This window comes from Serinus canaria, chromosome 4, assembly GCF_022539315.1.
Source record: "Serinus canaria isolate serCan28SL12 chromosome 4, serCan2020, whole genome shotgun sequence".
In the NCBI taxonomy this organism is placed as follows: domain Eukaryota; kingdom Metazoa; phylum Chordata; class Aves; order Passeriformes; family Fringillidae; genus Serinus; species Serinus canaria.
In genome coordinates, this window is record NC_066317.1 from 22,916,289 (window position 1) to 22,935,813 (window position 19,525).

At 37.0% G+C, this 19,525-nt stretch overlaps 1 protein-coding gene across 1 annotated transcript in view; it reads left to right on the forward strand.

Annotated features, from left to right (window-relative positions):
- The window catches only part of BANK1 (B cell scaffold protein with ankyrin repeats 1), a 133,388-nt gene that overhangs the window by 29,722 nt on the left and 84,141 nt on the right, over positions 1-19,525 (forward strand). The window contains exons 4-7 of the mRNA XM_018926816.3: positions 8,448-8,596; positions 9,750-9,888; positions 12,432-12,574; positions 19,369-19,489. Of these exons, the coding sequence (XP_018782361.3) occupies positions 8,448-8,596; positions 9,750-9,888; positions 12,432-12,574; positions 19,369-19,489 (552 nt within the window). The remainder of the gene's footprint in view (positions 1-8,447; positions 8,597-9,749; positions 9,889-12,431; positions 12,575-19,368; positions 19,490-19,525) is intronic.

Consider the following 19,525-nt stretch of genomic DNA (forward strand, 5'->3'; position numbering starts at 1 on the left):
CTCCTGTGAAACAGCTTTGTCTTTTTTAACATTTACTACTAAAGCTTTTATCCTAGCACTAATTAACTGAAGGAATTAGGGGTGGGGAAGTGGAACACAAAAGGTTATTTTAAAGGGTGATAGCTGTCTGCCTATTAAGTTTAACAGCAGACATGTTTTGGTCCTGATCAGAGGTCTCATCAAGGTAAGATGTATGTACATACACGTGTATCTGTATCCTTTACCAAACTAAGCTGAAGACAGGCCAGCATTTTTTAACAAAACAAATGGCATCCCCTCTGCAGATAAAGAGCTCTAAGAGTACCTCTGCTATGCTACTATTTTCCTATTATGCTATCTAAAATCCTATTTTAATAAAATGTGTCTATTCTGTTGGATTAAAGGACATTGTCTTAAGAGATGAAGACCTCAGATTACCTTCCAATTCATAACTCTAACAAAAGGGAAATAATCAGGAATTAGAAAACTAGCCTGATTTTTACATGTCTAAAAGTATCACTCTTGATTGTATTCCCAGGAAAGTGAAAGTGGTGTACCTTTTAGCCCACTTTAAGGGTCAATAGATTTTAGCTTTTTCAAACTAAAGGTTGAAGGTAAATTTCAAAGCAGCCTGTCCCCAGTGAGTCAGTCCTGCTGAAAACTCTTTTTTTTTTTCTTCTTTAATACCAAACATGTCTGGAGTGAGTCTTTCTGCTGACAGCAGCTGTGGCAGCATGGCACAGGAGACATGTGGTCTCTTAGACAAATCCCATGTAATTTAGAGCTGTACAGATCAAGAACAGCATCATAAATTTAATCCAGACATTCATAAGAGCCCTGTACAGGTATTGAAGCTCTGCTGTCATCCTGAGACTAAGACACCCTCTTTGGTAAATTACCTGCTGCAGTCCAAGCTAGTTTGTTACCAGATTGATTTAAGGGATGCTGTAACATGGAGTATATTGTCTTGTGTCAGTACACATTTTGATATTATTAATGACATGTCTGAGCAGGATGAAGGCTGAGAATGCTTTCTACCAGTGCCTCTCCCTCCAGCCTCTCCCACTGCAGTTGTGAAAGGACTTCAGTTAGGTTAAACTTCATCCCTTTCCATCCATGTTCTTTTTTGATTTTAAAGAATAGTATAGTCTTCATAAAGAGAATGGCTTCAAACATGGCCAAGAGAAAGTTTTGCTACTCAGTCTTTGAGAATGATACCTGTAAAAACTTACACCCCTTTTCAGGGGGTTGTGCCTCCCTGAAGTATGTTTTTCTTCTCAGACACTCCTCTCTGTGTCCTTTCATATGTGAGTATTTTTAAATGCAGCAGTGTGCCACTTCTGTATCCAAGCACAGAGTGCAGTATAAGCCAGGCCAGTTATGGAAGAATTAAATTGAAGTTTTGAGGTAAAGGAGCCGCTTGGCAGCTGCAGCTGTTCCCTTTGCAATAATAAGGAATTTGCAGGAGGATTTTATCAGACTAACAAATTTTGGACATCTTACAACTCTGGCTGCCTCTGCTATCAGTCCTTTTGTCTTCAGTAGTACTTTTAAGTCAGTAGCAGGAGGATAGCCTGTCTCAGTTGCAGCAGGACATCTCATTTTGAGCAATGTTTAGTGCTGTATAATCCTTCACTGGAACTGAGGTGAGAGGTGTGTGTGCTGATAGTACAAAGAAATGGAACAGAAGCACCCAAGTGTTCTTACTGTGGTAGAACTCCAGTAACTCTGAAGTGGATGGAAGGACTCCTTAATAAATCATTAATCTTCATTAACTGAACTTCTGGTACACACAGAGGCAGACTTCAGTTTGCTTCTCCGTGGAGAAGTATGCAGGCTCCAAAAACTGGAAATAACAGGCTTGGGCTCTATCAACAGCTCTGCTCAGCACCCAAATGACCTCAGGCAGGTAGTTATTTCCAAACTAATCAGTATGCCTAATAGAAACTTTTGAGACAGTCTTGCTATGTGTCAAACTCCACATGATCCCACTACTGCTGGTGAAGCTGAAAGTCATGGATTTCATTGCAGAAAAAAATAATAGAATGAATTGATAGGCAGTAAAAGATAAAATCAGTCCCAAGAAGCATCTAAATGTATCCATCCTAGCTAAAACACTGACAAAATCAAACATTTCTTCCAAATCACAGACCAGTTAGAACCAGTTCATTGTTATAACTTTAGATTGCTTCTGAATATAGAGTTACAATCATATGAAGGTATATATGAAAAGAAATGCCTACATTTTCCTGCAAGTTATTTCTTAAAGATTATTGGTAAACTCATGATAAATAGCCTTTTTCAGTTTGGGGAATTATTTGAAGGCAGGATCTTTTGTTTTTACTATCAGATCCAAAAAGGCTACACATGATAAGATTTTCATATTCTCCTTAGATGCGTTCATGATGACTCCATTAGGCTACAGTTATATCAGAGTGATAAATTGTTGTGTACAAAAACATACCTGATAATAAAAGACTAGATGAACGTGTACCTCCACAGCAAATCAATCTTTGCCTCAATGTGTACAGTTAACTCAGAAAATAATAGATGTGAGGGGCTTCAGGGATTGCTGTTATGGGAGAGAAATAGATATTAATGAAAACTACAGCACCACTGGTTGCTAAGATGACATAAACACCAATTTATATATAATATTCAGAAAATAAAAAACTGTTCTTGATAGCTTTTAAAGGAGCTGTCAGTTTGATACTTATTTGCAAGAGAAGTTGTACACCATAAATAAAGTAATAGAAATATTTTGGAGATGTGGGCGAAATAGGCCAACTTACAGAAAGCTACTGGTTTTGACAGAAGAACTCAACCATGCAGGAGAAACTGGGGCTGAGAATGCTTTTGAGAAAATCAAAAATAACTGTCAGTGTATTTGCAAAAGATAGTTCTCTCAACATAGAGAGAAGCGTTATTTAAAGTTTGTTCACTAATAAACATGTTTATGGTGGTTTTGAATTTATTCATCATAGAAAACAAATGAAAGAAATTAAGACTGAAAGTCAGACATTTTTTTGTTTGAGTACGTATTAATAATTTTCTGTGATTTTTGGAAACCTTTTCATTCCTAAGTCTTCTCTTGCTATTGTAAAAGAAACCCTCAGCAGAGCATAAAAGGGGATTTGCTTTGAAATAATATCTAGAGAGTGCTTATGGTAAAAATGAATAAACCCCACATTCATGCAAGGAAGACAGTCCCACTGAAAGAAGCCCAGCATGGTGGATGTTTTCTGCCTCCCTGTTTCTCACAGCCTTTCTCAGGTAATTTATAGAGCAATTTGTGCAGTTAGAGGCTCCCTTTCAGTCCCACTCTGCTTCACTCTCTGCTGAGCTCATACAGCATTTACAGATACCCACAGTTTAACAGGATTAGCTTTCATAAATATCTATGATAAACTTGTGGTGAATTGCAAGAAGAACATGATGTGCATATGTCTTTTTATCCTGTTTTTTTTCCCACGTTACAGGCAGTTACTTCATTTTTTCCTGTATGGTTCTTTAAACCATATTTCTGCTGGGCACTCACAGAACCATTTGACTTCAGGCTTCTGGATTGCAAGGAAGTCACTTTTTCATGGGAACCTTTTCAGTTTTACCTCACAGAACCCAGCTGGCACCACCTCTGCCTTTACCTCACGCTGTGCTGGAGAGTGCACCTACCATACTATGCAGGATGTCTCCTGTACTTAAAGGATCTGCTGTAATCCTCTTTTTTAAAAATCGTTGACACTGGAACACCCTGACTTTTCTTTCAGGTGGCCACACATGCTAGATGAACTTCCCATTCCTTGTCATCTTCCTAACTTGATTTACCCATATTTCCCATGTATGATGTGTGATCTAATTGAGGACCTCTTTTGTATTGCAGTTTCAAGTTCTTCAGCTGGCATTGCTTTAGCAAAACTTGATGAAGAGCTGAAATTTGTAAAGCTAGCAGGCATTTTGCTTTTCTGAAACCAGCCTAATTTTAATGGAGAGATTCATTTCATGGGTAGCCTCAGAAAACACATAAATCTTTCATAAGTTTGTTTTCTGCTATTTTTAATGCCCTAAATCTGTCACATACATTGTTGACTCAAAACATGCAGCAACTACCAAGTAATCAAAGACAGAAAACACTTCTAATTCTCATGTAGGCTGCAGTAAGGATGACTGAAGGGTGTATTTGAAAGGTTTGAATTTGGGGGTGAGGGAGAAGTTAGATGTGGTGGGAGAGTTGATTAGAAGCAGTGGTGAAGCATTAGTTGTTAAATACACAGGAGACTTGAGATGCATTATGAAAATTTCTCAGTTTATGTCTGTAAAGGAATACAATTTTAAAGTCATTCTGTGAATTTAGTTCAAAATGTTCAATTGAAAGTAACAACGTGTTCCAAAGGGTCTTATGTAAAAGATACCGAGTTGATGAATTGAAGTTACATGAATTAGGAAAGACTGAAGTGAAATTAAAAATATCTGCGCTGTCCCCAGTTAAGTTACAGTAAATGTGTGTTATATTTTAGTATTTAAAATGAATGCAAATGTAAGATCAGTTCTTTCGATGTGGCCATCAGCAGCAGATATTTGTCAAAAGTAAGCCAACAAAAGTAATCTGATGAAAATTAAGCATTACCCTCTATAACAGATGATAATGCCCAGTAGTTCTGCCCTGTTTACTCAAGGGAAGACTGTAATAGATTTTTCCTTTCTTTTTAGCTTCTGGCTCATAGTGTTGTCTGTGCATCATTGGATATAGATAATAATTTCTTATACTTTGATCCTACAAGAAAGGGTCCAGTTTCATTCATCAATTATTTTAATTGTTACTGCTACATTTTAGAAACCTCACCAATAGGTCATCATTATATAAAACATTAAAGGAACACATTCACCAAGCAACAAATACCCTTTAACAAATCCTCTCTCTTACACAGTCCAGCATAATAATGATGTTCCTTTTATTTTTCTTTTAAGAAAATCTTCACCCTCAGTTGGAAATTCTGAATTTTTCCGAAAGCCTCAGGAATTGGTGGAGCTCCTTAGCCATTGCTTTCAGGTTAAACCAAGAGTGTAGTGAGGAAAAATAATGAAGATGTCCAAAATTTAAATGTTCAAAAACTTGAACATCTGGCACACCTTCTGCCTACATAAAACAGATACTGTCTATCATTGCTCCATTTGTGTTACTACAGTCTCATTATTGTAGTATCAATACCTTTATGAGCTGTTTTGTTTCTGTTAATGCCAACAAGCCAAAGCTTGCCTAATCTCTGGTGTATAGCTTGTTCAGCTTTGACAAATAGTATTTCATGTCGTCGTTTCATGTTCCACATTTTGGGACAGATTGTGTGCAACTGCCTGTAGGAATTTGAGGGCTTGATATTGGCTCCAAACTTAGGTGCCTGTATTGCAATGATGATATAGATCCTGGTGGTTCTTGGACTGTTGTACATGGTTCATTGATTGTCAGGTGGACCTTACATTTAATGAAGGAGGTCTTGCTTGATGGTTTTTAGCCAATAAATTGATAGCCACTTTCAAGTCAGCAGGGGAATCCTAATCCTCTTAAATATCCAAGTCTTTATTGTAAGAGCCACATTTATCAGTTGTCTATTATTAGGAGAGCTGTTCTATCACATTAGTGACTGGGTTGAAGTTCTGATATTGCATTTAGATGTCACTAGGCATATGAAAAATATTAAAGTGCAATCAAACAGGGGAAAAATGTTATCCTAATTTAAACCAACTTATTAGCAATAGGATCAATGTTCTCAGTAGATGAATTATTGGCATTAAAAAGTAAAAGTGACTATCATCTTTATAAGTAGGGTGGAGACTGTAGAAATAAAGTTGTCATGAACTTTACATAGATTAGAATGCATCCTTGTGATCCTTGAAGAACAATCACTGACAGATGGCTGACATCTGAGAATCCAGTGCCTTCCAGAGTTGTTATTAATTCCTTTCATTTTGTCAATCTGATAGTGGAATGTTTCTTGTCTCTGCGAGACTCCTTTGCCTAAAGTGGCAGAAAAAATTCAGAAGCAGCATGTACGTCATATGAGTTATCTTCTGAAGTGGATTCTGTGTGTGTAAGATTTATGAGTAACTTAAAATGTGACTACATTCCCAAAATATGTGCTGTGGACATGCATAATCACAGGCTCATAGGAAGGTTTGGGCTGGACAGGACCTTAAAGACCATCTAGTTCCAATCCGCTGGCCATAAACATTGACACCTTTTACCAGATCAGGTTGCTCAAAGCCTATCCAACCTGGTCTTGAACATTGCCAGGTATGGAGCATCCACAACTGGGCAACCTGTGCTGGTATCTCACCACCCTCACTGTAAGGCATTTCTTCCTAATATATCTAACCTAAATCCACCCTCTGAGTTTGAACCTATTCCCCCTTGTCCTCTCCCTACATGCCCTGGTATAAAATCTCTCTCCATGTTTTTTTATGGCCCTGTTTAGGTACTGTAAGGCTGCTGTAAAATATCATAACTGTTTTCCTCAGCAAGAATTCAGGGCTAAATAAAGTCTAGTTTTCACTGTGATAAACAGAGAAATTATTGTGCTTGTATTCTGAGCTGGATTAGTTAAACTTTCATTGAACTGTGTGTGGATTTTCATTCAGAAACAGAATAGCCTTTGTTCAGTCTAGCCTATTTAATTTTTAAAGTAAATTAAAGCAAATGGAATTAATACTACTTTAGTAAAGTACATCTACCTGTAGGTTCAGTGTAATTTTAACAATCTATGCTGAATTCACAGCTTTAATTCAGAATTATTTTGCTTTGAAGGCATGAGAATATAGGAGGGAGAAGGATGGGCAGTTTTTACTAGCTAGTGATGGTTATTGAACCTGCTTAACTTAGATTAAATGTTGAAGGAAACTTCAGCTTCTTTAGGGAACCATGGACCTTTGACTTCCTTCCCTCCCTCCTTCCTTCAACAGTGAAGGCATATCCCTGGATAAAAAAAAGATTCTACATAGGATGCCGTGGCATAGCTGCATTTAGCAGACACATTTATTATAGTGGTACTTTGTTAAATCTATGCCTTAAGGAAGGCAGGATTGGTAAGGCAAGAAAACATTCTGTATCCAATGAACTGGTGCATATGGGGGAAGTAAAGGCAAGCAAGAATTGAGAAAGCTAATTGTACATTGCCAGTACTGACACTGTCTGGAAAGGTTTCTGTGCCACTTAGGAGCACTCTATGGTTTGTGTACCTCAGTCACTTGGGCACCTTTTCAAAGTGAAAAATGGCTGTGGTACTTCTTTGAGCAAAGCCAAATTGCTACTGTTCTGCATTCTGCCCATCACTAATTTATTTTAATATTCTATATCCATTTAAGAGGAAAATATGTACCTCAAAAGTTCCTTGTATCTTTGAATGTAATTGACTGTGTTTCATAATTTACAGTAATGCAAGACAGTGTGGATGTCTCTCAGGATATTGTCTCACCAGGCAGTCTGGATTTTTAAACTCTGGACTGCATGAAATGATATCAATAACCTAACAAGGTGACTGCAGTATACTGACTAATCCTCTGTGATGAAGAGCTGCTGCAGTCCTTTGAGATGGGTGGCGGGAGTGTTTCACACAGGGTAATAGAGTGTCTGGAAAGCAGGAGCAATTATACAGCTGAGACATAGCAGGTAAAGGATACCTTTGCTAAAACCCAGGCTTAGTCAGAGCTCTGCAGATGTGGTTAGTTGGTAGTTCTTTTTCATGATTAAAATTCTGCAATGTGATGAAGGATTCACTATATTCACTAAAAGCTCTTGGGCCTTTTCTGGTACAGCCAAACAGAAAAGAAACTGACTGCAAGCTACCTTTATAACTGGCATAGCATTTCCAAACACAGATTATCCTATTTAAAAAAAAATGTATGGCTTCCACCCATCCTTTTGTCCATTCAGGCAGGCAAAGGCCATGGAATCTCTGCCAGAGAAATCTGTGCCTGCTGTCATAGTACCATGTTACAGGTATCACTGGCCTCATGTAAATGCTTCCTCTAGACAGGTGGGTTGATGTTGTAAACATATAGCATGTGCTTATTTGCATATAAAGAAAGGAAGAGTGGTAAAAATCCTGTTTTATCCTAGTGTATGAGCGTTCTGAGATGTCAGAACTGGGTGATCCCCTTGACTTTACTGTTCACAACTATTTGTGAACAGACTATCAGTCTAAAGGCTATGTCCCTTTTTGTTTTAGGAAGACAAAGCATATGTGCAGAGCCTGTTCATGTAAATCAAGGCTGCAGGATCAAAACTTCAGAGGCAAGCTCTTTATAAAAGGAGTACATCTCATCACATTTACATTAAGGGAATTTTGCCCGGCTTTCATATGCTGTCCTTAATGTGACTCCAAGTCCCATACAAGCATTACATTGGAAACCACATCATTGCCATGTTTTGTTGGTTTGGGATTATTAACAATGTTCTCGTTTCTCATTGTTTATTTCAGATGACCAGACTATCTCTGATATTAACTTGTCAGGTGTCAGGGGAGCATCAGAAGAAACAGACTTCACTTTTAAAACAGAGGTACTTTGTGAAAGATTAGAAAGTAACGAGCAGTCAATATTGGTGCTTCCAAGAAGAATATCATGCGAGGTAAGACTTCTGGATGATAAAATCTTCGGGATAACAGTCATTGTTCTTCCCCTCCTCCTGGTGTAATCTCGTTCATGCTGTATCTGCTATTTGTTTCCAAAATTGTCAAGGGACCAAAATGAGAGTGCACCTAGACTGCAGTGGGATTTATTTTGCCTTTGTGTTGCATCCATGCTGCAGTCAGAAGATTTGGAAGTAAAGTCATTTGGAGACAGCTCTATTAGAGTTATTTTGCAGCTTGAGTTGAAGTATTACTGTCATGTGGGCCTTATACTTCAGAGGGAGCAAGTAATCAAGCGCTTCTTGAGAGATGTGGGTTTGTCCTGGCAAGAATCCAGGATGGGTGTATGTATACATGCATATGTGCCCATACCATGAATTACACAGGGCTTGTGTCAGCACAGACCTAGTTTGAGTTTAAATTAAATCAGAAATATTTATATGTATGTGTTTGCATACATATGCAGTGGACATAAATGTTCATATGTGCTTTTAATCAGAGCGGCTGTAAGGAACATGTGACAGCATAAACGGAGGAAGTAAAAAATCCAGCACTGCATTCCTTCATGTGAGTGGCCAGTCAAGTATGGAGGTTGCAGTGTACATAGAAAGTCACATAGATTTTGCTTGCTGTCTGTCTTTTAAAGATGATTTACACATGTTATTTCATTGTTGAGATCAGTACAGTTCTAAGGGAATGACTTTGTTCAGGAAGTAGTAGAGGGCTACTGTCTCACATCAGCTGCTGCTTCTATCTACTGTCACCTTACTGGAACAGGTTAAATGGTTTTAAAGTATTTTAAGTTATTCTTATTAGGAGGGATGTCATTCTTCTAGGCTGTAGAAGGGCCTTAGAAAATGTAACATTTCACCTACATGTGCTTTTAAAATACTGCTTTAAAATATTCTTATGTAAGCTGAATTTAAAATACTATGTTACTTGTGTCTTTCATGTAAGAAAGGAAACACTAAAGGAATGCTCATAAAATACTAAAGGAAGTCATAAGATACCATCATATTTTGGTAGTGTGATTTTTTTTTTTTTCATGAAGCTGTTGGTGAAAAGAAGTTCTTTCAATACACTTTCAATAAAATGTTACACTTCCAATATAATTTTCTGAAGGACTAATGGGAACATATTTTAATTTTGTAGAACCCTGGTGAAATATTCATTCTGTTGAAAGAGGAAATGGATGAAGAAACTCTAGAAATTGAATTCATAACAGATAATCAACAAATCAGAATGCAGACTGCCTCTTGGAACAAAAAGGTCAAATATGTGAAAGCCCTAGGTAAGAAAAATATTCTTTACCTTTAAGAAAAACTAAAAAGTTTCAACTCCCTTCACTTTTTCTGATAAGTAGTTTCCCTTTCTGCTATTTTATGGGTGTTTCCTGTAAGTGAGTTTTGCATACACAACTTTTAATAATGCAGAGAAGCAAGGCCTTGTGATTTATGGGAACCTAGGTTCTATTAGATTGGTTTTCTGTGGTTAAATGGCAGGTGGCAGTCTTAAAATGTCGCTGATTACTTACAGATTAACAGTCTCCAAAATTACTGCCATAAGATGCAAACCTAATATTATTTTCTTATTACTCTGTTACTAAATGTGTCATTTTATATTTAATGTAGTAAATCTGGTTGTTCTCGTCTCCATAATTCTTACTGATGCAGGAAATAGTTTCTTTTCCATGTGCACATTCATGTAATTTCTCTGTATCACTCATCTTTGCTAGTTACTAATGTTTTGTTTCTATTGCTCCATCCATAACTAGTTGATAACAGTTTCAACTATTTAATAGTTTCTCAGTTAGAAGATCTGTGCAGATTTAAGGGGCACACCTATCCCCATTCTTGATGTGAGTCAAGAATTAAAACATTTCTCACCTATGAATTCAGAGTATAGTTTGCAATTGGGCTGCATGCTGTGAATTGCCAGAGGAACTTATGTAATATTTTATTATAAAATTATTGCAGTATATCCTTAGATAGGAGGAAATAATACAATAATAGGCTGCAATTTTACACTGTGGCTTCTTCGAACTATGTTTTGGTAATTCTGTGACTCAGCACTGGTGAGATTGCACCAGTTGAGTGCTGTGTCCAGTTCTGGGCCCCACACTTTGAGAAAGACACTGAAGTGCTGGATTGTGTCCAGAGAAGGACAGTGGAACTGGGGAAGGGTCTGGAGAGTACCTCACATGAGGAGTGGCTGAAGGAGCTGGTCTTGTTCTGTCTGGAGAATAAGGCTGATGACTCTCTAAAACCTACCTGAATCAAGTCTGTGCCAGGTGGGATTTGATCTCTTCTCCCAGGCTATCAGTGACAGGGCAAGAGGACATGGCCTCAAGCTGTGCCAGAAGAGGTTTAGGTTGGACAACAGGAGGAATTTCTTCACAGAAATATTTGTTGAACATTGAAACAGGCTGCATAGGGAGGTGGAGCAGTCACATCCCTGGAGGTGTTTGAGAAATGACTGCATGTGGCACATGTGCCATGGTCTTATTGCCAGGTTGGTGGTCCACCAGAAGTTGAACTCAATTATCTTGGAGGTCTTTTCCAACCTAATTGATTCTGAGATTTTCATCCTGAGCACTGTCCTGAGACAATGGCTACATAAGGGCTGAGAGTTCTTTATCATTGTGATGGTGCAGAGAGTTTTTTAGACATCTGACTGGAAAGTACGTAACAAACAGTGAACTTCCATCTGTAGCTGCATTTCAGAGAACAAAAGCTCACTCTTCTTGTACAGATTTTAAAAGTCTTCCAATTTTTTTTTTTTTTTTTTTTTTGGTGAGAACACTGTTGATCACGAAAAGGTTTCTATAGTAGGTGAAGAAATAAAATGTGAAAAGTTAATGAAATATGAAGAAATTGTCAGAGAGATGTAGCTAAGTTTAATTATGCTTCATATATCATTTGTGTTTGATGTTTATTCTGCTTTAAAACCTGGAAAAGTGGAAATCTGGAATCATCCTGTTTTGGGTCCATCTGATCTGATGTTGTAGGAGAAATGCTGTGTTTTGTTGGTTTTTTGGTTGTTTTTTTTTTTAAAGCCCACATTTGGGCAGTTTTCATTTAAGTGATTTAATGTGATGTACTATTAGTCTAGTTTCTCTGGCCCTATTCCTCTTCTCCAGTTTCAGAATCACCCCTTTTTTCACTGTTTTGTGGGCAGAGTTAGTATTTTAAGAAGACTGTGCTAGTATGGTCCAGCAGAATGCCCAGCACAACAAGCACTAATGGGTTGGGAAATGTGCTCATAAAGTAGGCTTGTGGTGCACACACAGAGCAAATCATGCCTAAGTAACAGACTACAAGTGCCTCTCTCCTTGGCTTTTGCAAGGTAAACAACTGGAATAGATTAATTATACTGCAATTTCTGCAGCCTAGCTCAAATACAATTTTGAAAACGTTGACTGCAATTAAGAAAAATGTTTCATAAGATAAATAGCGTTTGCTCTATTTGTGATAAATGCATTTTCCTTAACATGTAGGCATAAGGGAGCTGATTATAGGTCATCAGTCTATTAAAGGGCAGTTGGAAATTTTAAGCATTCTGTTTTCATCTCCTTTCTAATATGAAGCAATACAATAGCTTTGCTTTATACAAATTTAAAGATATGTATTTTCTTTTGTCAGCTTTCTGATGTTAGACTGCAAGACCTGAATAAAAAAACTGACTACACTGAATCATCTGTGAAATGCAAATCCAGTCAGATCATCAACTCTATGTTTTTCTGTGATATTCTCTGTTTTTTACTCATTCCCTGAGATTTCTGGTCTGGGACTATAAAATTTTTTCAGCTGGTGTTCTGATTTGTTCTTTTATAAGATTTTCCTGCTGGCCCTGTATATGTAAATGTCTACTGTGGGGGAGTCATTAAGAGGACAGCACAGATTGAATACTATACTGCACTAGAGGAAATTGAACCCATTTTAAAGAAAGTGGCTGACCCAATAGCTTTCACTTGTCAGGTAAGTTGACGTCTCAAATTTTAATTAAAGAAAAATAGACTGTAAGTGACTTAATGAACTAAGAGATAGTATGCAATCTTTTGATTGCACAGTAATTTGTAATGGCTCAGTAGCAGGCTCAGGATTAAGAAGCCTGCCTCTGAGATGTCTGATTGTAAGCAAGTCAGGCAAGAGAAAACAAATTTTATGTGTTCTTTTTTTTTGTTTAGAGAGTGATGTAAACATCCTTTGTGCTGTATATACCCTGGGTGCAACATGCTGCACTCCAAAGGTTGAAAATAAGAACAAATATTAGTGAAATCCCTCTCCATTTAAAGTGTTATTTCTTGTATGTTCTGAAACCAATAGAAACAAGAAATCTTAAACCACATTTGGAAGGTTATTATTCATTCACCATCAAACCAAATTTTTCTGATATAGCTTGTATGGTAAGCAGTAGGTTGCTGTTCATGTAGAGTCCATTTACAGCTGCTGAATTCTCATTCATGTGATTTGCTGGTTGCCATGCAGATTCATTGCATATATTTAGAAAAAATCAGGTTTTGAGCTGTGTTTCAGATCAGCACAGCAGACTGCAGTGCTCTGCAGCGTGTTCTTTCCCAGTGGCACATAAGAAATAACAGGAAAAGAAAGCATATATTAAGAAAGTACAGAATCTGAAGTGTCATTTATTGAATGGTGGGTAGCCCAAGCAGACCTTTCACAATGTCTATATTGTAATTGCAAAGCCAGAACAAAAATAATAGATTGTGTTTCCAGTGCAGACAATCTCATTTTCCTGTGACAAATATACCTTATCCACCACCTAAGGCATTACACTCATAACAAAAGGATTAATAAAATATGATGTATTGCATTATTGGTGTTCTATTAAGGATGAGGCTAGGCTCCTTCTAAGTACAAGTTACTTCTGTTCTATGAAAACAGGCTGTTGCACAAGAAAAACAGTGCAACTCAGAGAACAAATGTGTTCTTAAATTCTTTATGGTATCCATAATCTTTTAGCCTGTGTTTTGAACTATATCTAAGTAAGCCTCTAAAGGGTTTCATTTAAACCTCTTTACATAAGAAGTGTCCCATAATGATTTAAAAATTTGTCATTAACATGGTAACCTGGATACCTGCAACACACAAGATATTTCCACAGTTATTTGTGTTATTCAGGAGTTTGACCCTTTGTTTAACTAGCATGACTGATATTTATTAAAGTACATGCAATTCAAATCATATTCGAATGCAAAAATAATTCTGTGCAGAGCAGTAGTGCACACCAGGAGATACAGCTGTAGTGTTATGAAGTATGTTTAACATTTCCTCACCTTTACTCCTCTGAATAATAAGGAAGGGTTTAAATGAGGTGACAATGCTATATGGTTATTTTTATTGTTTTGGTAACTGAAAAACTCATGTTGAAAAGATGTTCTTAATTGGGTAAGCTCTACAGTCAACACAATGGCATGCCTACTCTGTGGCAAAGTATTCTAGTGGTAATTCTTCTGTAAGTATACCTGTGTGTCTCATTCAATGGTACCTGCTGGGCCTCAGACTGCAATACAGTAACTACCTAGGTAGGTAAAATTTTTCTGCAAACTTTTTAAATGAGCTCCCGATTTAATGTCAGCAAGCTACATCATAAAGATGCAATTTACAGAACACAGTTTAACTTTATCTCTAAAATATGTTCACAAAAGGAAAAAACAAAACAGGCTTGATACTAATTAGAATTCCCATCAAGTAGCAGCAGTAGTAGTAACTTCTGTTTAACCAGGATAATTAAAACCTTTGAGACTATCAACTTGTTTGCAAAAGTATCCTGGGGCAATAGTCATTCATCTATGCAAAGTAACAATCAAGCACAATGGAAAACAAATCTGATATAAAATAGAAAAGCTTACAGCAATTATTGATCAAAGCAATATGACTCTGTGATTCAAGGGAAAGTTCAAGATTTTCACAAATATTTGCAATCTGAGAAGTATCTCCTTATTAAAATTCTGTGGTGAAAGCAAATGGCTGCATTAGTTCATACCCAAGACACAGTGCTTTGGTAAAATGTTTACATTTTTTTCTGTATTGCCTTGCCAACCTTTCCAGCTCCCTTGAAGTGCTCCACTTTGTCCCCCAGTAAAGCCAAAGAAACAAAACCCAACAAAAAGTATTACAGCTCTCCATTCCTTTTAGTGATGGTCAGATGAATTCATGGATCTTAGTGGGGGACTATCAAAATATGGTACCACTGCATTTATGGATCTGGTTTTTGAGAGCAATTAAAGATTGGCATCAGCTAAAGTTTAGGTTAAACATAATCTAAGATTTTTACAAATCATGGTTTTGGATAAAATTCTTTACTACATCTGATAGATTGTAATTTTCTGTTCCAATTTTTTTCTGAACTTAAAAAGCATTTACCAACATCAGCAAGACATTTTAAGCAACCAAATAAATGTTTAAAAGGTAATTGAAAAGAAATAAAATTAAATTAGTTTCTTTGCATGAGTTTTGAAAGAAAAAAAACTGAAATGGTAAAGTAGGAAAAGTTGGGATCATAATAACTGAATCATAATGCTGAATGGATTTGCTGTGAGAATGTAGGAGAGTGAAAGTTGGCTAAAGATCATTATTTTTGGTTCTCTCACTTTCACAATTCTGCATTAAAGAAATTCTCTTAGGGAGTTTATGTTCTTACAGTAACCTAATGTACAGAGTGACATTAAGGTTTTTATAATTCATAATTAAACTTTTTTATATTTCATGTTTTACTTTACATCAGCTAATCATTTCAGCATTCTGCTGGATTTATATGCTATATTGATTTTTCTCTCAGACTTTCTACCAAATGGAAATATTGATTCAATTATTTAGTGTTGGGGTTTCCTGGCATAGATTTATTGGGTTGCAAAATTAAAAAAAAATTGAAGCTAAGGTCATATCCTTATTACTGAAGTTGGTAAGTTCATGTTAGCTTGAATGACTTAGAATATCTAGAGAGATTGAGGAAGTCTTTGTGACAAGCTTTGGTTGAATAATATTCCTGTGATTGTGAGATACCTGGTATCTTAAATGATGTTTTTATCATAGTCATTAAACAGGATTCCATTTACAGTTGATATTGGAAAAGAAGAATGAAAATAAAGTGCAGCCTTCCCTATGAAAACTTGCAAAATAGTATATGATTTATGTGGTGATATTTTGTATGCATCTCTACCTGATCCCCAGAGATACTTCATTTGAAACTGTATTTAATATTTCAATCTTCTCAGTCACATCAACAGCTGTTATTTTAAAATGCTTCTTTCTTTTCCTCTAGGTATGAAAGCTTTCCATATTCTATCACTGGCTAAAATTTCAGAAATGCCTGACTGGTTTTAAACCTAGCCCATCCTCATTGGCAGAAGTAGTCCAGATATGGAAGTGCATATAAAGTAGTGTCTGATATGTAAGAACTAATGAAGAAGTTCATCTTTATGTAAATGTAACCTTGTTAGTACTGCCAAAGCCAGTGGAATATGCTAATTTACTGGCTGTGGATGCTGTGTTTCAGTGGCACACATTTTCAGGGCTTGGTTAGCAGTTATTAAAGAAAGTAGGCAATCTCATTCACAAAAGCAGCAAAACATGTTCTTGGTGGTCTCCTTTTTCAAGGATTAGCAAAATATGTGCTTGATGGTCTCCTTTTGCAAGGATGCTTTTGGAAGCCCAGACGTGATGGTCAGCACTTGGGGCTTTTCTGTTCTCAGCTGTGTCCTGTTGCTCTGGAAAGGGCTGAGGGAATAGAGACAGTGCCTACAGCTGGAGAGGTGGTACTGGGACAAGCAGTGAGGCTTGTGGAAGGATTTCCAGTAGTGGAGTAGTTGGCTGTGCTTCAGAGAGTGTGGGAAGAATTGTTTACAAACTCACTAGCTTAGTTTTGGGGGGCTGCAAGGACGGAAACTAGCACTATTGTGCATTTTCTCTAGTGTTCTAAATCTTTATTTGGACAAAAGGTGGGCTTTCTCAAACTCCTGAGTGGCTCAGAGTTCTGTTGCAGGGTGCCTAACTTCAAGTACAACTTTAAATACAGTTCTGCTTGTGTTGGCTTTGGTGAAGCTTCCCCAGGAGCTTCAGGTTTGTAATGTTGGTGAGATTTCTTGGAAAGATTTCTTGGATCTATAGAGATCTCTGTAGGGTATGTTAAAATACATAAACACAGCAGACTTTGAGTCTGTGAGTGCTCTGGGGCAAGAATGGGCAGTAAAGTAAAAGTCTCTAAACTGAATTGTTTCTTGAGGAGAGGCCTTTTATGATAGGGAGCTGGATGGTGCAGAGTGGCCCTATTCCTACTTCTGTTTACCTGTTGTTTTAGCTGTTATCTTCACATAAATGCTGGAACAGGCCCTCCTGTATGCGAGATAAAAGACATAGCTACTTTTTTTTTTAATTAATTCTTTTCTTTTTTTTCTTTTGTATCTTTGCTATAGAGTAGCACAGTGAAGCTCACCCTTACAGTTCAGTTAACAGCATAGCTTGTTAAATCATCGCTTAAGCCCTCCAATTTTACAGCCCAGGAGCAAGAGGAAAAACAAAAAGTTGAGGTGGTGGAAAACTTGAAGCAAATTGCACCAATAACTTTGCATAAAAAGTGCATTGCTCCTGACTTGTAATTCATAGAAATGGATAGGCTGGTCATTGGAAGGAAGGCATGTTGAAGTATGAGAAATTTTGCTGCAAGTTCCTGAAGCTCTTTTCTGTTCAAGAACTTGTTTCTACCTTAGGTTGTAAAAGACTGTTTTATTCAATGTAAATTTGGTTATCTGAGCATGAAGTAAGAGCTATGCATTCTTAAGGCACTTCTTCTGTGGGTTTCTGACTGAATAAAAAGGATGAGGAAGGGTTTTGGTCTCAGCTCCTATTACAAAGGAGAGATTTGTAGGCAAGATGTCCCAGAATGCTTGCTGCAAAGAAACTGTGTAGTGCTTATTTCTCTTGGATATACAGTACAATCTGAAATGGATTCTGTCTGAAATTGCTCCAGAAAATAAGAGGCAGGAATTGTTGAGGAGGGTTTTGTTTGCTTGTTCATTTTCTTTTGAGCAGAGAGGTTTAGATAGAGAGCATAATGTGTAGGGGGTATCCCCGCCATTTTAAATGGAGGTTAAAAATATTACTTCAAACTTAGTTTGTCTAGAAGCCCTCTTAAATTCTTATTCTCTGCTTAGTGGGGTATCTACTACACAGTTGCTTCAGTGAGTACCAATGATTTTGAGCCTCTTTATTCATGACACAAGATCTGCCATATACACTCATCTGAGCTAGTTCCTGTGCTGTTACTTGATTTTGTCCTACTCTGGACTGAACTCTGTTAAGGCAGTGTAATAATAATGTATCTAAGACCTATTTGGAATGAGAGAGAATAGTATGGTTTCCTAACTGAATTTTTATATTATTCCTCTTAATTACTTGTAAACATAGTGTTGTTATTCATGTTAATAGTCTGGGGGTTTTGCATATATTTTGAGTGATTTTGCATATGCTTTGTGAATTTGCACAGTAATTCTTGTGCTCAGGATAGATTTTTATTCTTTTTCCCTATGTGGAGTCTTTCCTTAATGCTTATTCCTTTCATTATTGAAAAATATTATAGGTATTCATAATTCTTGAATAAAAAATACTGAGGATGTAGTGTGACAGCACAGAAAGGGAGTGAATTATAAGAAATGCAATGGTTTTTATGTATCATAATATTGGAAGAGCCAGGGTTAATTATGGGAAAAATAAACAATCATATTGCTAGCTTCCTACCTGCATAAATATGTCTTCTAATTCTTGGTAGGAGTTGGATGAAAATTATATCCTCCCTCTGCATTCCTCATTTTCTGATCATGCCACACTTTTCTTATTCCCTTTTAACAGCCTTGGGAATTAAGCTTCATGTTTTGTCAGTACACCCCTCTGTCATTTTCTCCTTAGCATGGCAGTCATAGACTTTCTTTTTAAATTCATATGCTAAGCATGTCTGAAGATGTTCCATCTTAGTCATCCCAGAATCGTCTTGACCAGAGATAGTCCAGCTGTGGGAAGGCAAACTTTAACACAGGGCTACTGACCCTGAGCAGAGTAAAGCATCTCTCCCTGAGCTCTTCTCTGCTGTGGCTGAGCTCCTTTTGGTGCAGCAAAAGGAGTACATAGCTGTAGTGCAGCACAGACTGGAGTACACAGCTGTAATGCTTGTAAAATGTCCTTACTCTTCAAATCTCTGTATGCCTTCAAAGTTGTTAGGCATAGATCTTGACTTTCTGTCCAGAAAGAGGCACTCAAAAATCTGATAGTCAGTGCTGATTTCCTGTGTCTAAAGACTGTGTGTTTAGTAGGAAGATGATCTGGTTGATATCACTTTCTTGTTCTGGCAACAGTGTTACGTCTTGGCTGATGAAACTTAAGCTGTTTCCTACCTAGACAAGTCCACAATCTAAATGTAAAAGTTTTGGGTAGCAGAGAGCTACTATAATCTTTAAACTCACCTTGAATTACTGCTGTAGTACAACATAGATCTTCCTGTCCTTACACTTCATCCAGAAGATTTTAAGTCATGTCTGAACTTCATATGTTATAATGCATGTTTATGTACAGTTGGATCCTGTTGCCATAATTTTTTGTATTAAAATATCTCTTCTATAGTTTTTCTCTTACTGAAAGAGATTTTGCCATAATACTGTTTTGAGTAATTTGATTCACCTCAGCATTCTGAGGATAAAGTTAAAAATACATATGCAATAAATGCACTATTTTTTTTTCTGTTTTTTCTTTCTTTTAAACAGGCATTGAAATTTTCTTCTGTGGAGAAGGTAGATGATATTCTGACTTCATTACTGAAAAACAAAATATCTACTTATGAATTCAGCCTACTCCAAAGTGAAGAAGAGCACCATCACCAAGCTAGTGAGTCACTTGTTCCATGTACTGATTTTTATTACT